This window comes from Ostrea edulis, chromosome 6, assembly GCF_947568905.1.
Source record: "Ostrea edulis chromosome 6, xbOstEdul1.1, whole genome shotgun sequence".
In the NCBI taxonomy this organism is placed as follows: Eukaryota; Metazoa; Mollusca; class Bivalvia; order Ostreida; family Ostreidae; genus Ostrea; species Ostrea edulis.
In genome coordinates this window covers 22,803,115-22,821,857 of record NC_079169.1, presented here as the reverse complement: position 1 = coordinate 22,821,857, position 18,743 = coordinate 22,803,115, and the positions used below count along the sequence as shown (strand labels likewise).

The 18,743-nt window shown below is 35.8% G+C and overlaps 1 protein-coding gene across 2 annotated transcripts in view; it reads right to left on the bottom strand.

The window, feature by feature from the left end:
• Positions 1-18,743, bottom strand: part of LOC125683309 (glycine receptor subunit alpha-2-like) — a 94,501-nt gene that overhangs the window by 34,184 nt on the left and 41,574 nt on the right. For both annotated transcript variants that reach the window (XM_048924342.2, XM_048924341.2), the window contains exon 4: positions 12,990-13,216. In XM_048924342.2, coding sequence (XP_048780299.1) covers positions 12,990-13,216 — 227 coding nt within the window. The remainder of the gene's footprint in view (positions 1-12,989; positions 13,217-18,743) is intronic.

The following is an 18,743-nucleotide window of genomic DNA, read 5'->3' as shown; positions in this document are numbered from 1 at the left end:
GGCCAAATCTTTGTAAGATCATTTGTGCACTTTGACAATTATTTCTAAATATTCGGGCTAGTATAATGAAGAAGTATGGATGTTTCAATTTTCATTAACATTTAATACCAAAACCATATCTCCTTTGCTTGACCAAAAAAGCCCCCCCTCCACACACACACAAAGTGAGGTCTAGATCCGCCACTGTTTAATCTGTGATTTTGGGGCGAAGTTGGATCAAATTTCATTTTATAAACAGGTCCAGTGGTACGATGGATTTTCATTTTCAAGACAAATTAATAGAAATATAAATTGTTAGCCAGTAAAAAGAAGTAATGATTTAAATCAGATACTTGGAACAGTGTTGATGTTAACCTATATACTAGTTAGTATATAGGTCCCTGATGTTAACTTATGAAATTCTTATATTGTATACAAGACATTATCCAACTAACAGATAGACTTTTGCAATTATATCTTATGCATTATGAACTGTAGCTAAACAATATCACTATTAAAATCTTATGTCCATTTCCATGTAGTTGGGAATCAATTAAGCTTTCCTGGTTCCGATTTTGATTTAATTTTTATTTTGTGAACATAAATCAATATTTGTCTAATCACAGGAACCGGTAATTTTGTCTGTAATGATAATAATGAGAGTCTATACGATACCCCCCCCCCACCCCCGTGTTTTTATTAGGAGGTGGTATTGAATACACCTGTAAATATCATTACAGACAAAATGGTATTATATTTACAAGTGCACTTTACGTACTGTTCTCCACGAGCAAGGGCACAGGCACCGGAAGTATGGATACATGTATTTAGAGATTGGCCTTCTACTGGTATATAATAAAATGAATTTTATTATACCGGTAGAAGGCCAATCTCTAAAGCTTACAAAAAAAGCGTGAAACGATTACATGAATCGAAAGAGGGATGAAATAGACTACGAATTCATACATTTCAGAGAAATTATTACCACAAAAAAAAATATGAAAAAAGGTGTGTGGGGGGGGGGGGGGTGGTAGTAATATCCATATTTAAGGTGCCTGTGGGCAAGGGCGCATCCAGGAATTGTTTAAAGGATGAGCGGATTGCGATCCAAGTTTGTGCCTATTCCGCCCCGGCCCCAAAGATGGGTGAATATCGCAAACTGGTAAAATGACCAGTTTTGTTTAAAACTATGGAAGTAAAGTGGAGTGACTACAACCCTCTCGATCCGCCACTGATGAACAAGAACTACATTACGGGGATTAGGAAGCACAGGGTTCATTTAGAATAATTGTAATCTTTAAGGAAATCTTCGTGGAGCACATTATCGCAAATAGTTGCTGAAATTGAACCTTACCATAATTCCGCCGGCGAGGATTGCAGCTATTTTCACTTTCACATCGCAGGAGGTGCGTTTGATGAGCTATCAACTTATACAGGCAGTATCTCCTCATATCTACATGTACAGGGGCGGATCCAGGAATTGTGGTTACGGGGCGCCACTTTATGAGGCAGTGGGTCCATGGCGAAGCCCTGGTTGGGGCCCAAGGGGCGAAGCCCCCGGAAACTCCTGGGTTTTACAAATTTTATGGGGCTTGAAATATTTCTCCTATTTAGTCATTTGTACTAGATCTACATGTATTTTCTATCATTTTAATAAGGTGAAATTAATAAAATGACCCAAATTTTAAGTTTTTTGGGGGGAAAATATTAAGTTCTCCCAATAAAGTAATTAAAAAAATTAAAAGATTTTGTCATTTATTTCTCCGCCTGCGCCCCCTCTAAATCCGCCACTGATGTATATTGCAATAATCTACCAGAATATACTGACACCTTATAGGTGATACTTCATTAGTACAAATGGACACCACCACCACCACCACCACCACCACCATCCCTCCAAAGGGAGGGGGTGAGACTAACAACGAAAGGGGAAAAACACATTCATAGGCGTAGCTTGGGTTCGAATATTACCGAGGCAGGGGGTCTGCCTCGGCTATCGACATTTTAACAACGTAAAAGGTGGGTGGTTTTTTTTTTACCGAGGCAGCTGCCTCGGTTGCCTCAATGGAAGCTACGCCACTGACATTCCGCAAATTATAATATACATGTAAGAGGCTGTCTTTGCATTTAGTCCGAGTTTTTTCAGTTATCTTTTTAAAAGTGTAGATTATCAGTATAGCAATGTGCATACTAAAACAGAACAGTTTCTGCAAACCGAAATTTGCGCAAACTTGATCAGCTTTCAGCAAATTTTCGTTGCGGAAACTACTTGAAAACAACGTAGGTATATCAAGTTTCAGCAGGACACACCAAGTTTTTGCAGGGAGAAAGCTTTCAAGATGAAAAATGAGTGCGGAAACTTGACGAAAACCACTTGTACACCTAAGTCTATGTAGTGAAATTTGTATTTTTCATCCATTTGTAAATTCCATGTTTTTAATGAAAAGAACTTATAATAATTGACATTAATAAATACTATGTAATATTGCAGGTAAATTTTGTAGGGTATATAAGCGAGTGGGGGGGGGGGGGGAGGATTCAGACCAGTTTTTAGTGTTAGGAATTGCAAGCTTTAGTCCCAGTTTGTGTTACTCTGAAGTGAAGTCCCAATTGGTTATTAAAATACACGCTTTTTTCTCTCTTCTTTTTATTGCAAAAACTAGCACCAGTACTCTCTAAAGTATTTTGATTGCATATCTTTATTCTTAAAAGCTGTATATTTGGCATGCGCATATTTAATATGCATTAATGAAAAAAAAGTCTAAAACTATATCGCATTAAAAGTGTACAAATTAAGTTTACTTAGTTCATTCCCAACATTGGGTGCATGATCTTTAGTTCCTTAGAATGTATTAAGTACTAGAGACACACGTTACATGGATATGAAAACAGACTCAGATTTGATTGATAGGATATTGTTTAAGTTTCCTCTCGAGAATTTTTCACTCATATGAAGACGTCACCATTGCCGGTGAAGGGCTGAAAACATAGGCCTATGCTCGGTGCTTACGGCCTTTGAGCAGGGAGGGAATTTATCGTGCCACAGAAGTTGAGACAGTGGGCCTCGGTTTTTGCGTTCTCATCCGAAGGACTGTCCCATTGGGTCGTCTCTTACGACAGGCAAGGAGTACTGAGGACCTATTCTACCCGGTGTTGTAAAGCATAAGATTTTCCCCCGCATAGACTTTCCCTCCGGAAAAACGGGCCCGGGATAGACATTCCCCCCCGGAAAGATGGGCCTGGAATAGAATTTCCCCTTACGAAGAATTAACCCGGGTCCAACCCAACCCCCTAGGAAAAACCGTCCCAGTATAGAAATTCCCCCTAAATGACAGTACACCCCCATTCTTACATTTTAGCTATGTATCTGTTTCCATTTCTATTACTAGAATTCTCTTGCTTATTTAGACCCAGTAATTCTTCTGATTATTTGTGTGTGTGTGTGTGTATCGTGAACAATCATCATCTTATGATTTTTTATAAAAAGGAAATTGCTCAAATCGTGTAATGGTATATCAAAATTCATTCAGACATCTTAAGTCTTTATCGTTATTTACAAGTATCTAACATTTGAATTAGTAAAGTTGGGAAGAACTTAAATGATTTTTAAAATTTAAATAAACGAGAAAATTTAATTACTTTTATTTATACAGTTCATCTATTTTACTTTTCAGATATTTTAATTGTACATCGTATAGTCGATTTCTTACGAAAAATCCTACTTATATTGACCATCGTTAAAGTCTTTTGGTATTTACAATATGCATTTCAAAGTTTTCAGCGTGTAAATCCAACTTCATCATGTCAACAACAAAAAATATTCGTTTGTTTTATGAATATCGTAATATTAATGAGCGCATATCTATTTCCTTAAACTATTATAACAAATGAAATCCGGAAACAGGGGGGGGGGGGGGGGGTGTTCTATATATACCAGGGCGATTTTTCCGCCAAAGGGGAGACTCTATACTGACTTTGTACATAGGGGGAAATTATATGCTGGGGCGCAATTCCGGGCCCGTTTTTCCGGGGGGGGGGGGGGGTGTCTATGATACAACACCGGATCCCCACGGGATAAAACATATCTGATATACATATTACATGTAAAATCCCTACATTAACTGGATAGTGGACTACAAGGGCTTTGCAATTGAGGACTAACCAAATCACGGTTAGGGTGGTTGGGGAGGGGTTGTCCCCCTCCCTTACGGGAGAAAATATTGAAGCAGAGCAATTTCAAGCACATTAAATTCTAATCTTTGAAATGATGGGGAGGGGGGGGGGATCTCCACACCCCTTAATTCCGCAAGTGAGAATGTTAGTTAACTCTATGATAAAATTTAGAAGATATAAAACAGAAAGAATTTTGATACAAGTAAAAAGTTTCATATATTTTTGGAAAATTATTTAGATGTGCAATATTTAGGATTAAGCTCAATAAAAATCCGAAGTATGTAACATTTGATAAGGGTAATTTTCGCATGGGGCGCCTCTATGCCGGCTTGATTAGATCGCGTCGTATACGTACATTTAATGACAGAGTGAAATTTCAGTGTTTTTATTGAAGAAAATAAGTGGTTGTCATAGACAAAAAACTCCGCACTTTTATCGTCTCCAGAGTTAAATGTCGCACTTTTAAAGATATTTTGTTGATTAGGAATATGCATTGATTGATCACTATTTTACGATCAAGTGTTGCATCTATATATTTTGGAAAATGAACTATACGTGATGGCTGGTCGAGGGGTTGGGGAAAGGGTGGGTGCTTTGATCAGTCCGCTACTAAAGTTTTCCTAGTAATGAAGACAGTATTAGTTCTTCATTGTAAAATCAATTTCCAATATCAACCGTAACTATTTCAACTCCAGTAAAGCTTCCACCAAAATTTACAACAAACAACAAATCATCGATACATAAATGTTCGAGATTATGTCTCTAGGTAGTGTCAAAAATAACAACGAAATCTTTCTTTGGAAGCGGAAGACCATAATGATAACAGAGATAACAATGAGGTCTTCAGCTGGAAGCGGAGGACCTGAATTACAGTAAACAAAAAACCCATATATACATGTACTAGACTAGATAGGTTAGGCTCAATGGCTTATGATCTCGTGTCTGACGAAATGTAACGTGTAGAATTTAATAGGGTAGTTTGTTAATTGGGAATACAAAATGACTGACTAGTGGGGCCACTATTTTTTTTTTTTTTTTTTTATTTAAGTAGTGTCAAGAACAACGAAATCTTCCGTTGGAAACGGAAGACCTTAATGATATCTTATTCAGGTTTCCATTTGGGAGCAGAAGACCTTAATTACAAGACTTGTTCGGTTAGGGTCAATGTGTTATGTTGTCGTGTCCGACGAAGCGTAACGACTAGGATTTAAAAGGATAGTTTGTTAATTGGGAATACACAATGACTGACCAGTTGGGCCACTATATATTTTTTTTATATCCGAACTAAACATCGTGTGATTATTTCCTGTACATATATGAAGTATTCAAATTGTACATTGCATAGAATATCAGGGACTAAGTAGAGTGATTGATCAGTATTTTCCGTTCAAGTGCCATTTCTATCTGGTCAAAACGAGCCTTTTGTCAATTTTGGACCATAAATCCTGCAGGAGGAGGGGTGGCTTCTGCTCCTCCGCCGCTAAATTTTTTTTTTTTTAAATTTCAAAATATTCAAAAATAAACACCGCACGATTATCTATTCTAAATATTTAAATTATTCAAAATGTTAACGTTGTCTATTTCAACTTTCAATATAGTTAGGAAGCTAAGTGAATAACGCTGAATATTACCGCAGATATCCATTGCCTTCATTTACCTAATTAGTATAGATCAACACAATTATATTTATACGTTTACTTAAAAAAAGTGGCGGATCCAGGGGGTTAAATTGCAATATGAATACTTTACTTTTGAAGAAGAAAAAAATAGAAAACCCAAACAGATAGAAACTCCAAATAAACAATGAAACATACTAGTAAAGATCACAGGAATTTATCACGTACAAAATCAGTATCTAGGTAGTATTAGTGGGTTAGTGTCTGACGAAGCGTAACGGTCAGGACTCAATGGTGAAGTTCGTTAATTGGAATTACACAATGACTGACCAGTGCTTTACGTTCAAGGGTAAAAATGGACCACTTGTCAATTCTAGAAATTGAATTGTGCGAGGGAGAGGGGGATGTTCGCTCTCGGTCATCCACCACTAGAGTTAATAAACATCATATGATGAATTCCTTAACATGTATATATGTAAAGTATTCAAAATTTTAACATTATATCTACTTGTATTTTAACTCCCAATAATGTTACAATGATAGATGAGTACCGCTGTTATAGGCATCACCAAAATTATCTAGCTAGTGGCGGATCCAGAGGGGTAAGAAGTAGGCATAAAATCGTGATAACAGTACTTTGCTTTTGGAATAATGATAAATAAACCCTGACAAGACAACCCTGATATATATATAAATGTCCGTGATCATAGAAATGTATCACATAAAAAATCGATGACTAAGTGGAATAACAATTAATTGTCAATGATAACAGGTTTTCATTGCGAAGCAGACCTTAATTACAATAAACAAGTACATCCATACATACAAGACTAGTTCGGATATGTTGTCATGTCTGACGAACCGTAACGAGTAGGATTTAAAAGGGTAGTTTGTTAATTGGGAATACACAATGACTGACCAGTGTCCCCACTACATTTTTTTTTTTAATTTCCGAACTAAACATCGTGTGACTGTTTATACCATACATATATGAAATATTCAAATTGTACATTGTAGAATACCAGGGACTAAGTAGAGTTACAATGGGAGTAGTTTTTTTAATTGGAAGTACACAATGACTGACCAATATTTTCCGTTTGAAAGTGCTTCCGCTCCTCCGCCTCTAAAGTTGTTTTTAATTTCAAAATATTAAAAAATAATCCTCGTATGATTATGTATCCTAGATATTTAAAGTATTCGAAATGTTAACGTTGTTTATTTCAACTTTCAATATAGTTAGGAAGCTAATATTAAGTGAATAACGCTAAATATTACCGCAGATATCCATTGACTTCATTTACCTAATTAGTAGATCAACACAATACGTCTACCTAATAACTGGCGGTTCCAGGGGGTTAAACTGCAATATCAATACTTTGCTCTTGAAAAAGAAGAAGGAGGGGGGAAAACCAAACAAATAAAAACTCCAAATAAGCAATGAAACATACGAGTAAAGATCATAGGAATTTATCACGTACAAATTCAACTCACGATTAAGTAGTGTCAGTGGCAACATAACGGTCTGTATTCAATGATGAAGTTTGTTTATTAGAAATACACAATGACTGACCAGTGTTTTACGTTCAAGGGTAATGTCTATCTGGTCAAAATGGGCCGCTTGTCAATATTAGAAATTGAATTGTGCGAAGTAGGGGTGGGGTGTCGTTCTAGGTTATCCACCACTAAAGTTAATAAACATCATAACATCATATGATGAAGGCATGCCTTTATATATATATATTTATATATATATATATAAATGTATGTTCAAAATGTTTACATTATATCTACATTTATTTTAACTTTCAATAAGAATGATAGGTGAGTACATGTACCGCTGTTATAGGCATCACCAGAATTAATTTAGCTAGTGGCGGATCCAGGGGGGTATTATAAGAAGTAGGTATAAAATCGTTGTAACGGTACATGTACTTTGCTTTTTGAACACTGATAAATAAATCAGATAATCCTGATATATAAATGTCCGAAATCATAGAAATGTATCACAATACAAAATCGTTGACTAAGTAGTGTCAATGGATTGATTTAAGGTTTCATGTCCAACGAAGCGTAACGATTATGATTTACGAGAGTAGATTGTTAATTAATTGGGAGTACACAATGACTGAACAGTGCTTTACATTCAATAGTCGTGTATATCTGGTCATTAAGTGGCTGGGGAAATAATTAGTACTATGCGTGAGGGATGGGAATGGGACGGGGGATCCGCCCATTCGCCACTGAAGTTATAATTTGAAAAATAAACATCGTATAGTTAAATTCTTTTGCGTATACAAGGTATTCAAAATATTAACGTCATCTATTTTATCATCCAATGAAATTAAAATGATAAGTGAAGACTGTTGTAACCACACAACTTGTGTAACTAATTAGTGGCGGATCTCGGGGTTAATACATTTGTAAGTAGACCTAAAAATTTGCGATAACATTGCTTTGCTTTATGAGTAAAAAAGTCTACAATACTCATAAAACATTGATACACAAATGTCGAAAATCATAGAAGTTTATCACTATAAAATCGCTCGAGATGTTTAGAACACTTAAAGCCGAACTTCCCTAGAGTCGAGACGTCTGTTAACCGTTTATTCGGACACGCCTGTCAAAGTCTTTTCGACGCTTAAGGTAATGATAGCAATCGGAGAAAGTACTTTGACTTGAGAATGAATACGATTGTAGAAGGGAGGGAAAGATGGACCGAAGCATGCATTTTGTAAAACGATTCTTGTGTTGTTAAATAATCGAGAATCTTATTTGAGATGTCTGATTCGGTTCACTAAACAACTTAGCATCACCTAGCAGAGTTCATCTTTCACCGTAAGCACTTAACACTAATTTTAGAATATGTAAACAAGTTGTAAGCTAGGCCTATTCCGTAATTCAACAACATACCACAGGAACTGGTAATTTAATATGTAGTAATAATACTGCTACCCTTTATAAAACCACAAGGATGGTGGGTGACGATAATTTTAAGAACTATTTTGAAACGAAGTTTTGAGTGAAGTATCAGCCCTTGTAGGTCCCCCACCCCCATAGCAGCTGATTAGGGAATGGTACGGTATATGGTATATACCCACACTATTATTAATACACTGACAAAATTACCGGTTCCTGTGAACATATTTTAACACCTGACGACATATGAAGGATAGTGAATGTGAGCAACTGCATGTGAATGCACGGGCAATGGAAGTTGATGTAAATAGATACATGTAGTATGTGCATGTATATATATTTATACATGCACATACTATATATTTACATTAACTTACAGTGCCCGTGTGTGAATGAGTATTTCATAGTATTCTTGTCTGCTTGTTGCAATAATATAGTCCCGTCCAATTTTATATGGATATTTTTGTGCAAGGGTTATATGTATACAATTAAAATTGCATGGGGAAAAGTTTAGTAATGCAGAGCTCTAATATCCTATATTATCTCTCATGTTTTTTAGACATTTATTCACAAACACATAGGCCTACACATAAGAGTTTATAATTACTATATATATTTAAAAATTAATGTCATGCCTTGGCTTTTAAATACATTTTAAGAATCATGACAAACAACACTTTTTAAGATACAATTTTCTGTTTTATTATTATATTCATGGAATAAAAATCCCATCCTGTGTTTTATTTGGGATATCTATTCCCATTCATGCTCAAATAGGATATTTACTGCCATTTCATGTTCATTATGGGACTTTTCCTCCTATGGGACATTGTATCCCATATTAAGTTTAAATATGGGAGTTAAAATCCTATGGGAGAAATTATATTTTTTCTCCCATAGGATTTTTGGTGGGAGTGAAAATCCCCCAAGTGGGATTAAAAATCCCTCCAAAATCCCATGGGATTTTTTGATTTCAGGTGAAATATCTTAAAAACTACAATAGGTACAAGTGTAAATGTTGGTGCATGTCTTGTGAACATAAAATCCCATCTTTTTTTGTAAAGGGTTTATTTGTATCCTTAATAAAAGGGTTGGCGAAACTCCGGACTTTTGTCGTGTCCAGAGTTAAATGTCGCACTGTTCCTATCGATTTTGAGGTCAAAGGTCAAGCGCACTGGACATTGAAGTAGCAATATGGTTTCCAGGCTCTAAAGCGTTATCCTTTCCACCTACAGTCACCATATCATACATATGGACTACCCATGGGATGAAGATGTTCCCTATCGATTTTGGGGTCAAAAGGTCAAACGTCATGCGCACTGGACATCGAAGTAGCAACACTCAGAAAAGAGGTAGTTTATACCTATTACCAACACCCTTTGGGAGATTGGGTTAAGCGGGGGGTATTCTTAGTGAGCATTGCTCACAGTACCTCTTGTTAAAAATTGTGAAATTCATGGCCCCTGGATCAGGGGTTCTGGTGCTAGGGTGGGGCTCTATAAGTCATATAGTGAAAATGCATTATTTCTTTGAAAATCTTCTTCTCTGTCCTTGGATATTAAGTAGACAAACCAATAGCATGGTTATGATGAGCAAGGATGCCTCTTTCAAAATTGTGAAATTCATGGCCCCTGGGTCAGGGGTTCTGGTATTAGGGTGGGGCCCTATTGATCATATAGTGAAAATGCATTTTATTTCTTTGAAAATCTTCTCCTCTACTGCTGGGTATTAAGTAGACAAACTAATAGTATGATAATGATGATCAAGGATGCTTCTTTCAAAACTGAAATTTATGGCCCCTGGGTCAGGGGTTCTGGTGCAAAGGCGGGGCTGACCACATAGCTATTCAATGTTTCTTCCATCCAAAAGTAAGATTTTTATATTTAAACACAAACCTAATTCAAACATTGGAAGGTTGTTACATGATACTCAGGTGACCTATAAGGCCCCTGGGCCTCTTGTTAATTTTAAAGCATGTCTTGAATACACGGTATCTATTTTAAAAATCAACTTCTCTTACAGGATTTATTTGACATCTTTCAGACCTTGTACAGCTGTTATGGAAGCATTGAAGATGTGCATGTCTGTTTTTGGAAGTGGTCGGGCATTCTTTTGAAAAAAATTACATGTACAGGATGTTGTTGAACTTTGTCATTTATAAGCATGGTACCTACTTTATGTAAACAACTACTGTCACAGCTTTTACTTGACATTTTTCAGATCTTTTACAGTATACATGTTATAGAAACATTCAAGATATACATGTGACACTTTAAAACTGCTTCAATTGGTTGGGTTTTTTTTAAAATCTACATATTATATCATTTTCCAGTATGGTTTGTACTGCTGTCTCTATGATAGACAATATATTATAAAGCAACCCGACCATTTCTGTTCTTGAAGAGATTTTTAATGTTTTATCATCATTAATCAAGTATTGTTTGTTTTGGGTTTTTTTTTAACCCCCCTCCCAAAAAAAACACCATGAACTAGTTTCTTAAAACAGTATTTTGTTTGACGTTAAAAACAGACCCAAATTTCATGGTGTAAGTGCGCAAGAAAAATAGAGACATTTTCAGTATGTACACTGTACGTTAAGTTGCAATGAATGGTGATTTCATATTAAATATGAAATTCCTCCCCCATTGCCCAAAGTGGCTCCCTCTACCATGTTGTCCGCGTGACTGATATCGCTGACTTTGTCCCGCCAACAGCCTACAGGACTTCCACGCCTCCATGTAATTGTTTACTTTTGAAATTCCGCGTGCAAAGTCAGGTGATCATAAATATTTTTGAAATGGGGCGTTCGCTATCCGACTCCGAGAATACATCTATATATTAAACAGAAAATTGGCTTGATTACTCTTTAATCCGATTGAGTTAAATAGAATAATTCGCATAAAGTGTATAACTTATTTAGCTTGATTTAAAACATAGATTTATTCTTCCAAATATCTCGGCAATGGTGAAGTCTCCATGAGTGAAAAATTCTTGAGAATAATGTTAAACAAATATCCAAAGATGCAGCATATATAGCCTATACATGTACCTTATGGTCACAAAATATTTACTGTCATATGCGCTGGTAGTGAAATCTGATGTCTAAATTACGATAGGAGCTAATTGTCAGGGCGCCCACTCACATTTTACCGAAAGCGGGAACCCAGAATGTCTCTCTCTCTGACCTCATGGATTTGGGGTCGTGTGTTGACTGCCCAGAGAAGTTCTTGTTATATTTGGGTTATTTTGCGTTTTCCAATATATATTTGTTTTTACCAAGTGATCAGGTTCTTCTTCTTGTTGTTTCGTTCAGACGATCACTTATGAGGTCAGTACGAAGTTATGGCCTAAATCAAATATTTCAACCCTGTAAAATATCACCACTTAACTTGGACATTCACATTGTACATAATTAAAATTTTCATCATTATACTCCTCTAGACCTTAATTATACCCCCCGAACGCAGTTCGGGGGGGGTATATAGGAATCACTGTCTGTCTGTGCAGATTCATGTCCGGGCCATAACTTCTTTGTTCTTTGACTTAAGCATACCATATTTGGCACACAGGTGGGTCACCATGAGACGATGTGTCGAGTACCTTCATGACCTCTATATGACCTTGACCTCAAGGTCAAACTTAAAGGTATTTTTTACAATGGAGTCATGTCCGGGGCATAACATCTTTGTTCTTTGACATAGGCATACCATATTTGACACATGAGTGTATCACCATGAGACGATGTCATGTACCTTCATGACCTCCATATGACCTTGACCTCAAGGTCAAAATTAAAGGTTTTTACAATGGATTCGTGTCAGGGTCATGACTTTTGTTCTTTGACATAGGCATACCATATTTGACACATGAGTGTATCACCATGAGAGGATGTGTCGGGTACCTTCATGACCTCTATATGACCTTGAACTTTGACATCAAGGTCAAAATTGATTATAGGGTTTTGACATAGTCATACCGTAAGACATGGGTATATTACCATGATACTATATGTCATGACCTCTTTATGACCTTGACCTTTGATCTCAAGATCAAAATTATAGGTTTATGTCATGGATTTGTGTTCGGACTATATCTTCCATTTTCTTCTAAAAAGGCATACAATATTTTGATACTCAGGAAAGAGGTAATTTATACCTATTAACAACACCCTTTGGGAGATTGAGATAAGCGGGGGATATTCTTAGTGAACATTGCTCACAGTACCTCTTGTTTTCGATTGATATTGACCAGTGACTGACAAAGTAATCCAAAAGTCTCAAGCAGCACGAGAAGGAAGGAATTTACCTCAAGCGATATTTGATGCATCCGTTCTTGTACAAATGGAGCATTTTATTTGGTACAGTGATGTCGTGGAAACTTGCGCGTTTTTCGTTTGTGAAATACAGGTCGGGAACCCAAACTTTAACCATAAATTTGGAGTCCAATTCAAAGTAATCATCTTTTATCATTCCATAAAATTCCAATCGTGGATCACACCACTCTTGCTCGACAAAGGCGTTGATAGTGAAATCCTGCAAAAGAAAATAATAGTTATACAAACGAAGTATAGTGGGCGTATTAGAACCAGCAATGTCCGTCTGTCTGTAGACAAGATTTAGTACGGACATGTTCTGAGACTAGATGTTTTGAAAATGTGTACACTATTATATATATTCACCAAGCAAAGATGTGCACCTTATTGCAATCTTGACAAAATTTAAGATATAAGCATGACCGTCTAACCGAGTGTTAGAAGTTCCACCCATGGTGAATACAAATAAAATAAAACAGAAAAAACAGAGCTTTTTATTTCATTTTTTCAGAGGTTTTATTTTTTCAGACCTATTAAATCTTGTTTATTTGATAGTGTACTAAGGTCATCAGCATTTTGTCTCATGATGCAATATTTTTCTACCAGGTGTTTTCAGAAAATCAGTTTCTCTCTTTGTCTCTCACGCTAAAACGCCAGGTGTTAATCCCGTGGTCAATAAATTATGTTCATTTGTTGTTTAGTACATTAACATGGAAGGTATATCCTGATATTTTATCATGACTGGGGTTTTTGTTTTCTCTCTCTCTCTCTCTTATGGACCTAGTTATTTTATTTTACAAAATAACATCATATATATATATATTATATGTGTGAAAGATTCTTGAGAGGGACGTTAAACAATATACAATCAATCAATCATTGTATCAAGGTCATAGTTATTCAGGAGATATGGAAGTCCTTTATTTCAACAATTTTTGAACATGTATTGATCATATATCATTCAAATAAGTAGTAGGAAAATAACTTTCGGTCGAGGGCCACTGAATGTCAAATCCCAAAGGTCAGCATACACCTTATGTATTAAAAAATCTCACTTCAACAGTTTTTGATCATGGTGCGAATGCCTATTGGCTCAAGGTCATTTTGGTAAGGTCAATGTAACTCAAAACACGACTCGTATATGATAAAAGGACCCTTTCAACACAAGCATGCGATCATAAGTCTGAGAACCAAAACTTTTACAAGGAGAAACATGTTTGAGCACTAAACATTTCCTTTACAAATGTAAACTTCTCTTATCAAGTCTATCATATCAGTTTTACTGGTATTCTTTTAAGAAAATAAATGCACGTTTCTGGAGATCTATGTACATCATTTTTATGCCCCCCTTTGAAAAAGAGGGGGCATATTGTTTTGCAACTGTCGGTCGGTCTGTAGACCATGTGTTGTCCGCTCAATATCTTTCGACCCCTTTGCTTGATAACAACCAAACTTGGTACAGGGGTTGCCCCTGGAAAGTAGATGATCCTTATTGATTTTCAGGTCAAAGGTCAAGGTCAAACTGCTGGTCTTTACCCCATGTGGTAGACCATGTGTTGTCCACTCAATAACTTTTGACACCTATGCATGATAACTACCAAACTTGGTACAAGGGTTGCCCTTGGAGAGTAGATGATCCCTATTGACCTTCAGGTCACATGGTCAAAGGTCAAACCTATGGTCTTAAGTCCATGTGTTGTCCGCTCAATATCTTGAGAACCCTTTGCTTGAAAGACGCCAAACTTGGCACATTGGTACATCCTAAGGAGTAGATGACCCCTTTTGATTTTGAGGTCATATGGTCAAGTGTCAAACTGGGCATAGGAATATACTGACCATTCAATGTCTTTAGAACCCTTTGCTTGACAGACATCAAACTTGGTACACTGGTACGTCTTCAGGAGAAGATGATCCCTATTGATTTTTAGGTCAAACTGGACAGAGTAATATACTGTCCACTCAATATCTTCATAACCCTTTTGCTTGACAGACATCAAACTTACTACACTGGTACATCTTCAAGAGAAGATGACCCATATTGATTTTGAGGTCAAAAGTCAATAGTTGAACTGGACATAGTAATATATTGTCTCCTATATTTTAAGAATTATTTGCTTGATTGACACCAAACTTGGTACACTGGTACAGCATAAGAAGTAGATGATCCCTATTGATTTTTAGGTCACATGGTCAATTCACTCTTGACATAGGAAAATACTGTCTGCTCAATATTTTGAATTGATGATACTACTATCAATTAAATGATGCGTGTGTATAACCCTTTTCAATTTTGCACCATGGGGGGCATATGTGTTTTACAAACATCTTTTGTTTTTTAAATATACTACTCTGGTCTCTATTTTATTGTACTTCGCATGCATGAAATTTTCTTTAGTTGATATTTTGATTAAAGGTTCAAGATAACGAACGTTGATCAATCACATAACTCCTATTAAGAATGCAAAATTAAGAGTAGGGCAAACACGGACCCGTGGACAAAGCAGAGGTGGGATCAGATGTCTAGACGGAGTAAGTATCCCATAGCCAGTTCACTTCATCCTTTGGAGAAACACAACAGGGTTTTTAAACATCCATTTCAATAAATAATATAAAAGACACAAACCGATTTGAACTCGAGACCTGCGATTCAGTAACCCAATACCTTATGCACTGAACTACGATGATAGACGAACAGATCGATCGATACAAGTAATCTCACAAAACATTTATATCACCATTTTCTGACGTAGTGTCAAAAATATATATATATATATTGGTGCAGTGAACTACCTAGGAGAAGTAAGAATCCCTTGTCGACCGGTCACATCCGCCATACTAGTATGTAGATTAAACCATGTTCATTTTCATCCATCATTTTTTTAGTTCTATATAACCTTTGAAAATTTACCTTTTTCTTTTCGGGATTGTTGAGTTATTTACTCTCAAAGCAGGTACGACATAGCTACAATAATATAGCCCTCTCCCAATTTTTTTCATTCCGTCGTTTTCGGGAGAGGGCTTCAATTCCATAGAATCTTCGTAATGGTGCAAAATATTTTTATGAATAACCTTTTCATAAACTCCGTGTATTTGTCTTCAATGTTGTTTACTCCAAAAAGAGCACCAACTTTGTGCTTGGGCATGTCTAATAACGGTGTTTTTCATTGAAGTACATGTACAGCATGCAAAAATTCTTCATCTGCTCCGCCATGCCTGTTATCGACTCTTGAGGTGTATCTACTGAAAATTAGCTACTCGAGCCATTCCGACAAAGAAAGGAATATCATATGGGTGGCAGGAAAAAAAACCCTCTGCTGTTCGTTTTTATTTTGATATCAAAGGGCCTCCCCCACTTTAGCTGTGACATATGGTCCCCGATTAATTTAGTAAAATATTAAAGTTTGAATTATGCAATTTACAATGCACCAAGATTAATGCCTTAACTTTGAGGTTTTGCATTTTATTTTAAGTTTCAATATTTTTATTTATGAAACAAGACAAAACATAAACATATATACAAAACAAATGAAATACATGTACAGAATACAATGTGTGTAAGATATGGTTATTATTTTACCATGAACTCAAAATAGATACAGTATATGTCAAACAATTGTAGTTATTAATTTACATCAACATAATTTCAAGTGACGGAATAATACTGCGTATGAAACGTGTTTGGCAGTGTGTGTATAATAAAGATAAGTTTTTGGGTTTTTTTTTCAAAAACGTAACCGCTGCCACAATGAGTCCACACATATCACGACAGTTCATATCCGACTCATTGGGCAGCTCTATTAGAGGACAGGGCCCTCTGAATAGTGGCTTTAGATACAACACAAGTATATATAATATACACATGTATACATACAGATGCATATATACATATAATAGCAGTAGTAGTGACAATGTTTAAATTTTATATGTTAAAGATTTTTATATTAAGAATTTCATATTATAACTTTAGATTAGATACAGGATTTTAAAAAAGTTTCTGTTCTTTGGTTTTATCTAAAAATCTGGGAACTTGACAGTACGATAACAAGTATTCCTTTTGAAACGAATTACAAAATCACTTGTCTCATCAGCCTGTACAACTCTACAATACATCTTACATTTATAAATTCTAAATGCAATAAAAGATAGAAAATAGTTATATATCTTTATTAATTCAGTATTATCTAAATAAAACCAAACAGTAATATGTTTCCAAGTAATTGTGAAATTAATATACGTACTTGCGATCTTTCATATATGTTATATACAATCAAAAATAAGGTGTTTTGTGTTTTCGATATCATTTCTACACAGTTTACACTTATTTGTTACAGTGTTGTTCCATTTGCTAATAACAGTCGCGTAGCTTCCATTGAGGCAACCGAGACAGCTGCCTCGGTAAAAAAAAAAAAAAAAACACCTTTTACGTTGTTAAAATGTCGATAGCTTCTGGGGGGCTCAGCCCCCCAGACCCCCTGCCTCGATAATATTCGAACCCAAGCTACGCCTATGAATAAGATTATTTGCATTTCATTTTGCTGAAAAGTTCGTTAACGTTAACATTGATTGCTTAATTAGATATTGTTTAAAGTCCCTCTCGAGAATTTTTCACTTATATGGAGACGTCACCATTGCCAGTGAAGGGCTGCAAAATTTAGTCCTAATATAAATGTATGCTCGGCGCTTACAGCCTTTGAGCAGGGAGGAATCTTTATCGTGCGACACCTGATGTGACACGGTACCTCGGTTTTAGCGGTCTCATCCGAAGGACCGCCCCATTTAGTCGCCTCTTACGACAAGCAAGGGGTACTGAGGACCTATTCTAACCTGGATCTTCATAGGATGTTAACATTAAGAGCTATTCTGTCTTTTGAAATCGGATTTGTCTGATTTAAATTCTCTATTGATAACTGTTCGTTATCTTCGCCTTTCATCCACCAAATGAGCGGTTTTTAAAGCCTTTGTTTATATCGAAAACAGAGTTGTCTAGATTTCTCTTTTCTATTGTAAGTTTTCTTTGTAACAAAAAATATATTTAAAAGGCGAGACTGGACGATCTTGTGCTGGTGATGAAATTCATAAAATTAAATACCATAAAAATCTGTAACTTTTTAAACTATACGTTTTCTTTTTGCCTCATTTACCATCATTGACGTCGGTTAGTAATTCTGCAGTTTTCGGGCTAAGGGTGACCATTTAAAACTTACATCAGTGTGCAATATTCACCACGCAGTATTAAGTCTTCCCCGGAAGACATGTGTCGCCTGCTAGTTCATTCTATATGTAATATATCACGTATAATGTTGAAAAAGTAAATTATTCAAATGGTTTTTGTCAGTTTAATACTCCTTTTAAAGGTTTTGAGAATTACTAAACATTCTTTAACGATAACTTAATTGAAATTGAAAGATGAGACATTATTATGCAATGGAATTTGTGGGAGAATGTGTTTGAAATTAAGACATTTATTAAATGTAGACTGAATGAAAACATATGTTTGAAAATATGTACATGTATCAACCTGTTACTGTGCTCTTCAAGACAATGGTAATAACCATAAGTAATTATTATCTGTTGGGTTTACTGCTTAGTCTTGTTGTCTTTTTATATATCCAATTTACTGTTTCTCAAGAAAAATCATAATTAGTGCTGTTCTGAAATCACATATACTGTCCTTCAGTATGGGAATTACAAATACTGTCCTTTTGTACATAAAAATACTGTCCTTTAGTTAATCATGAAATAAAATC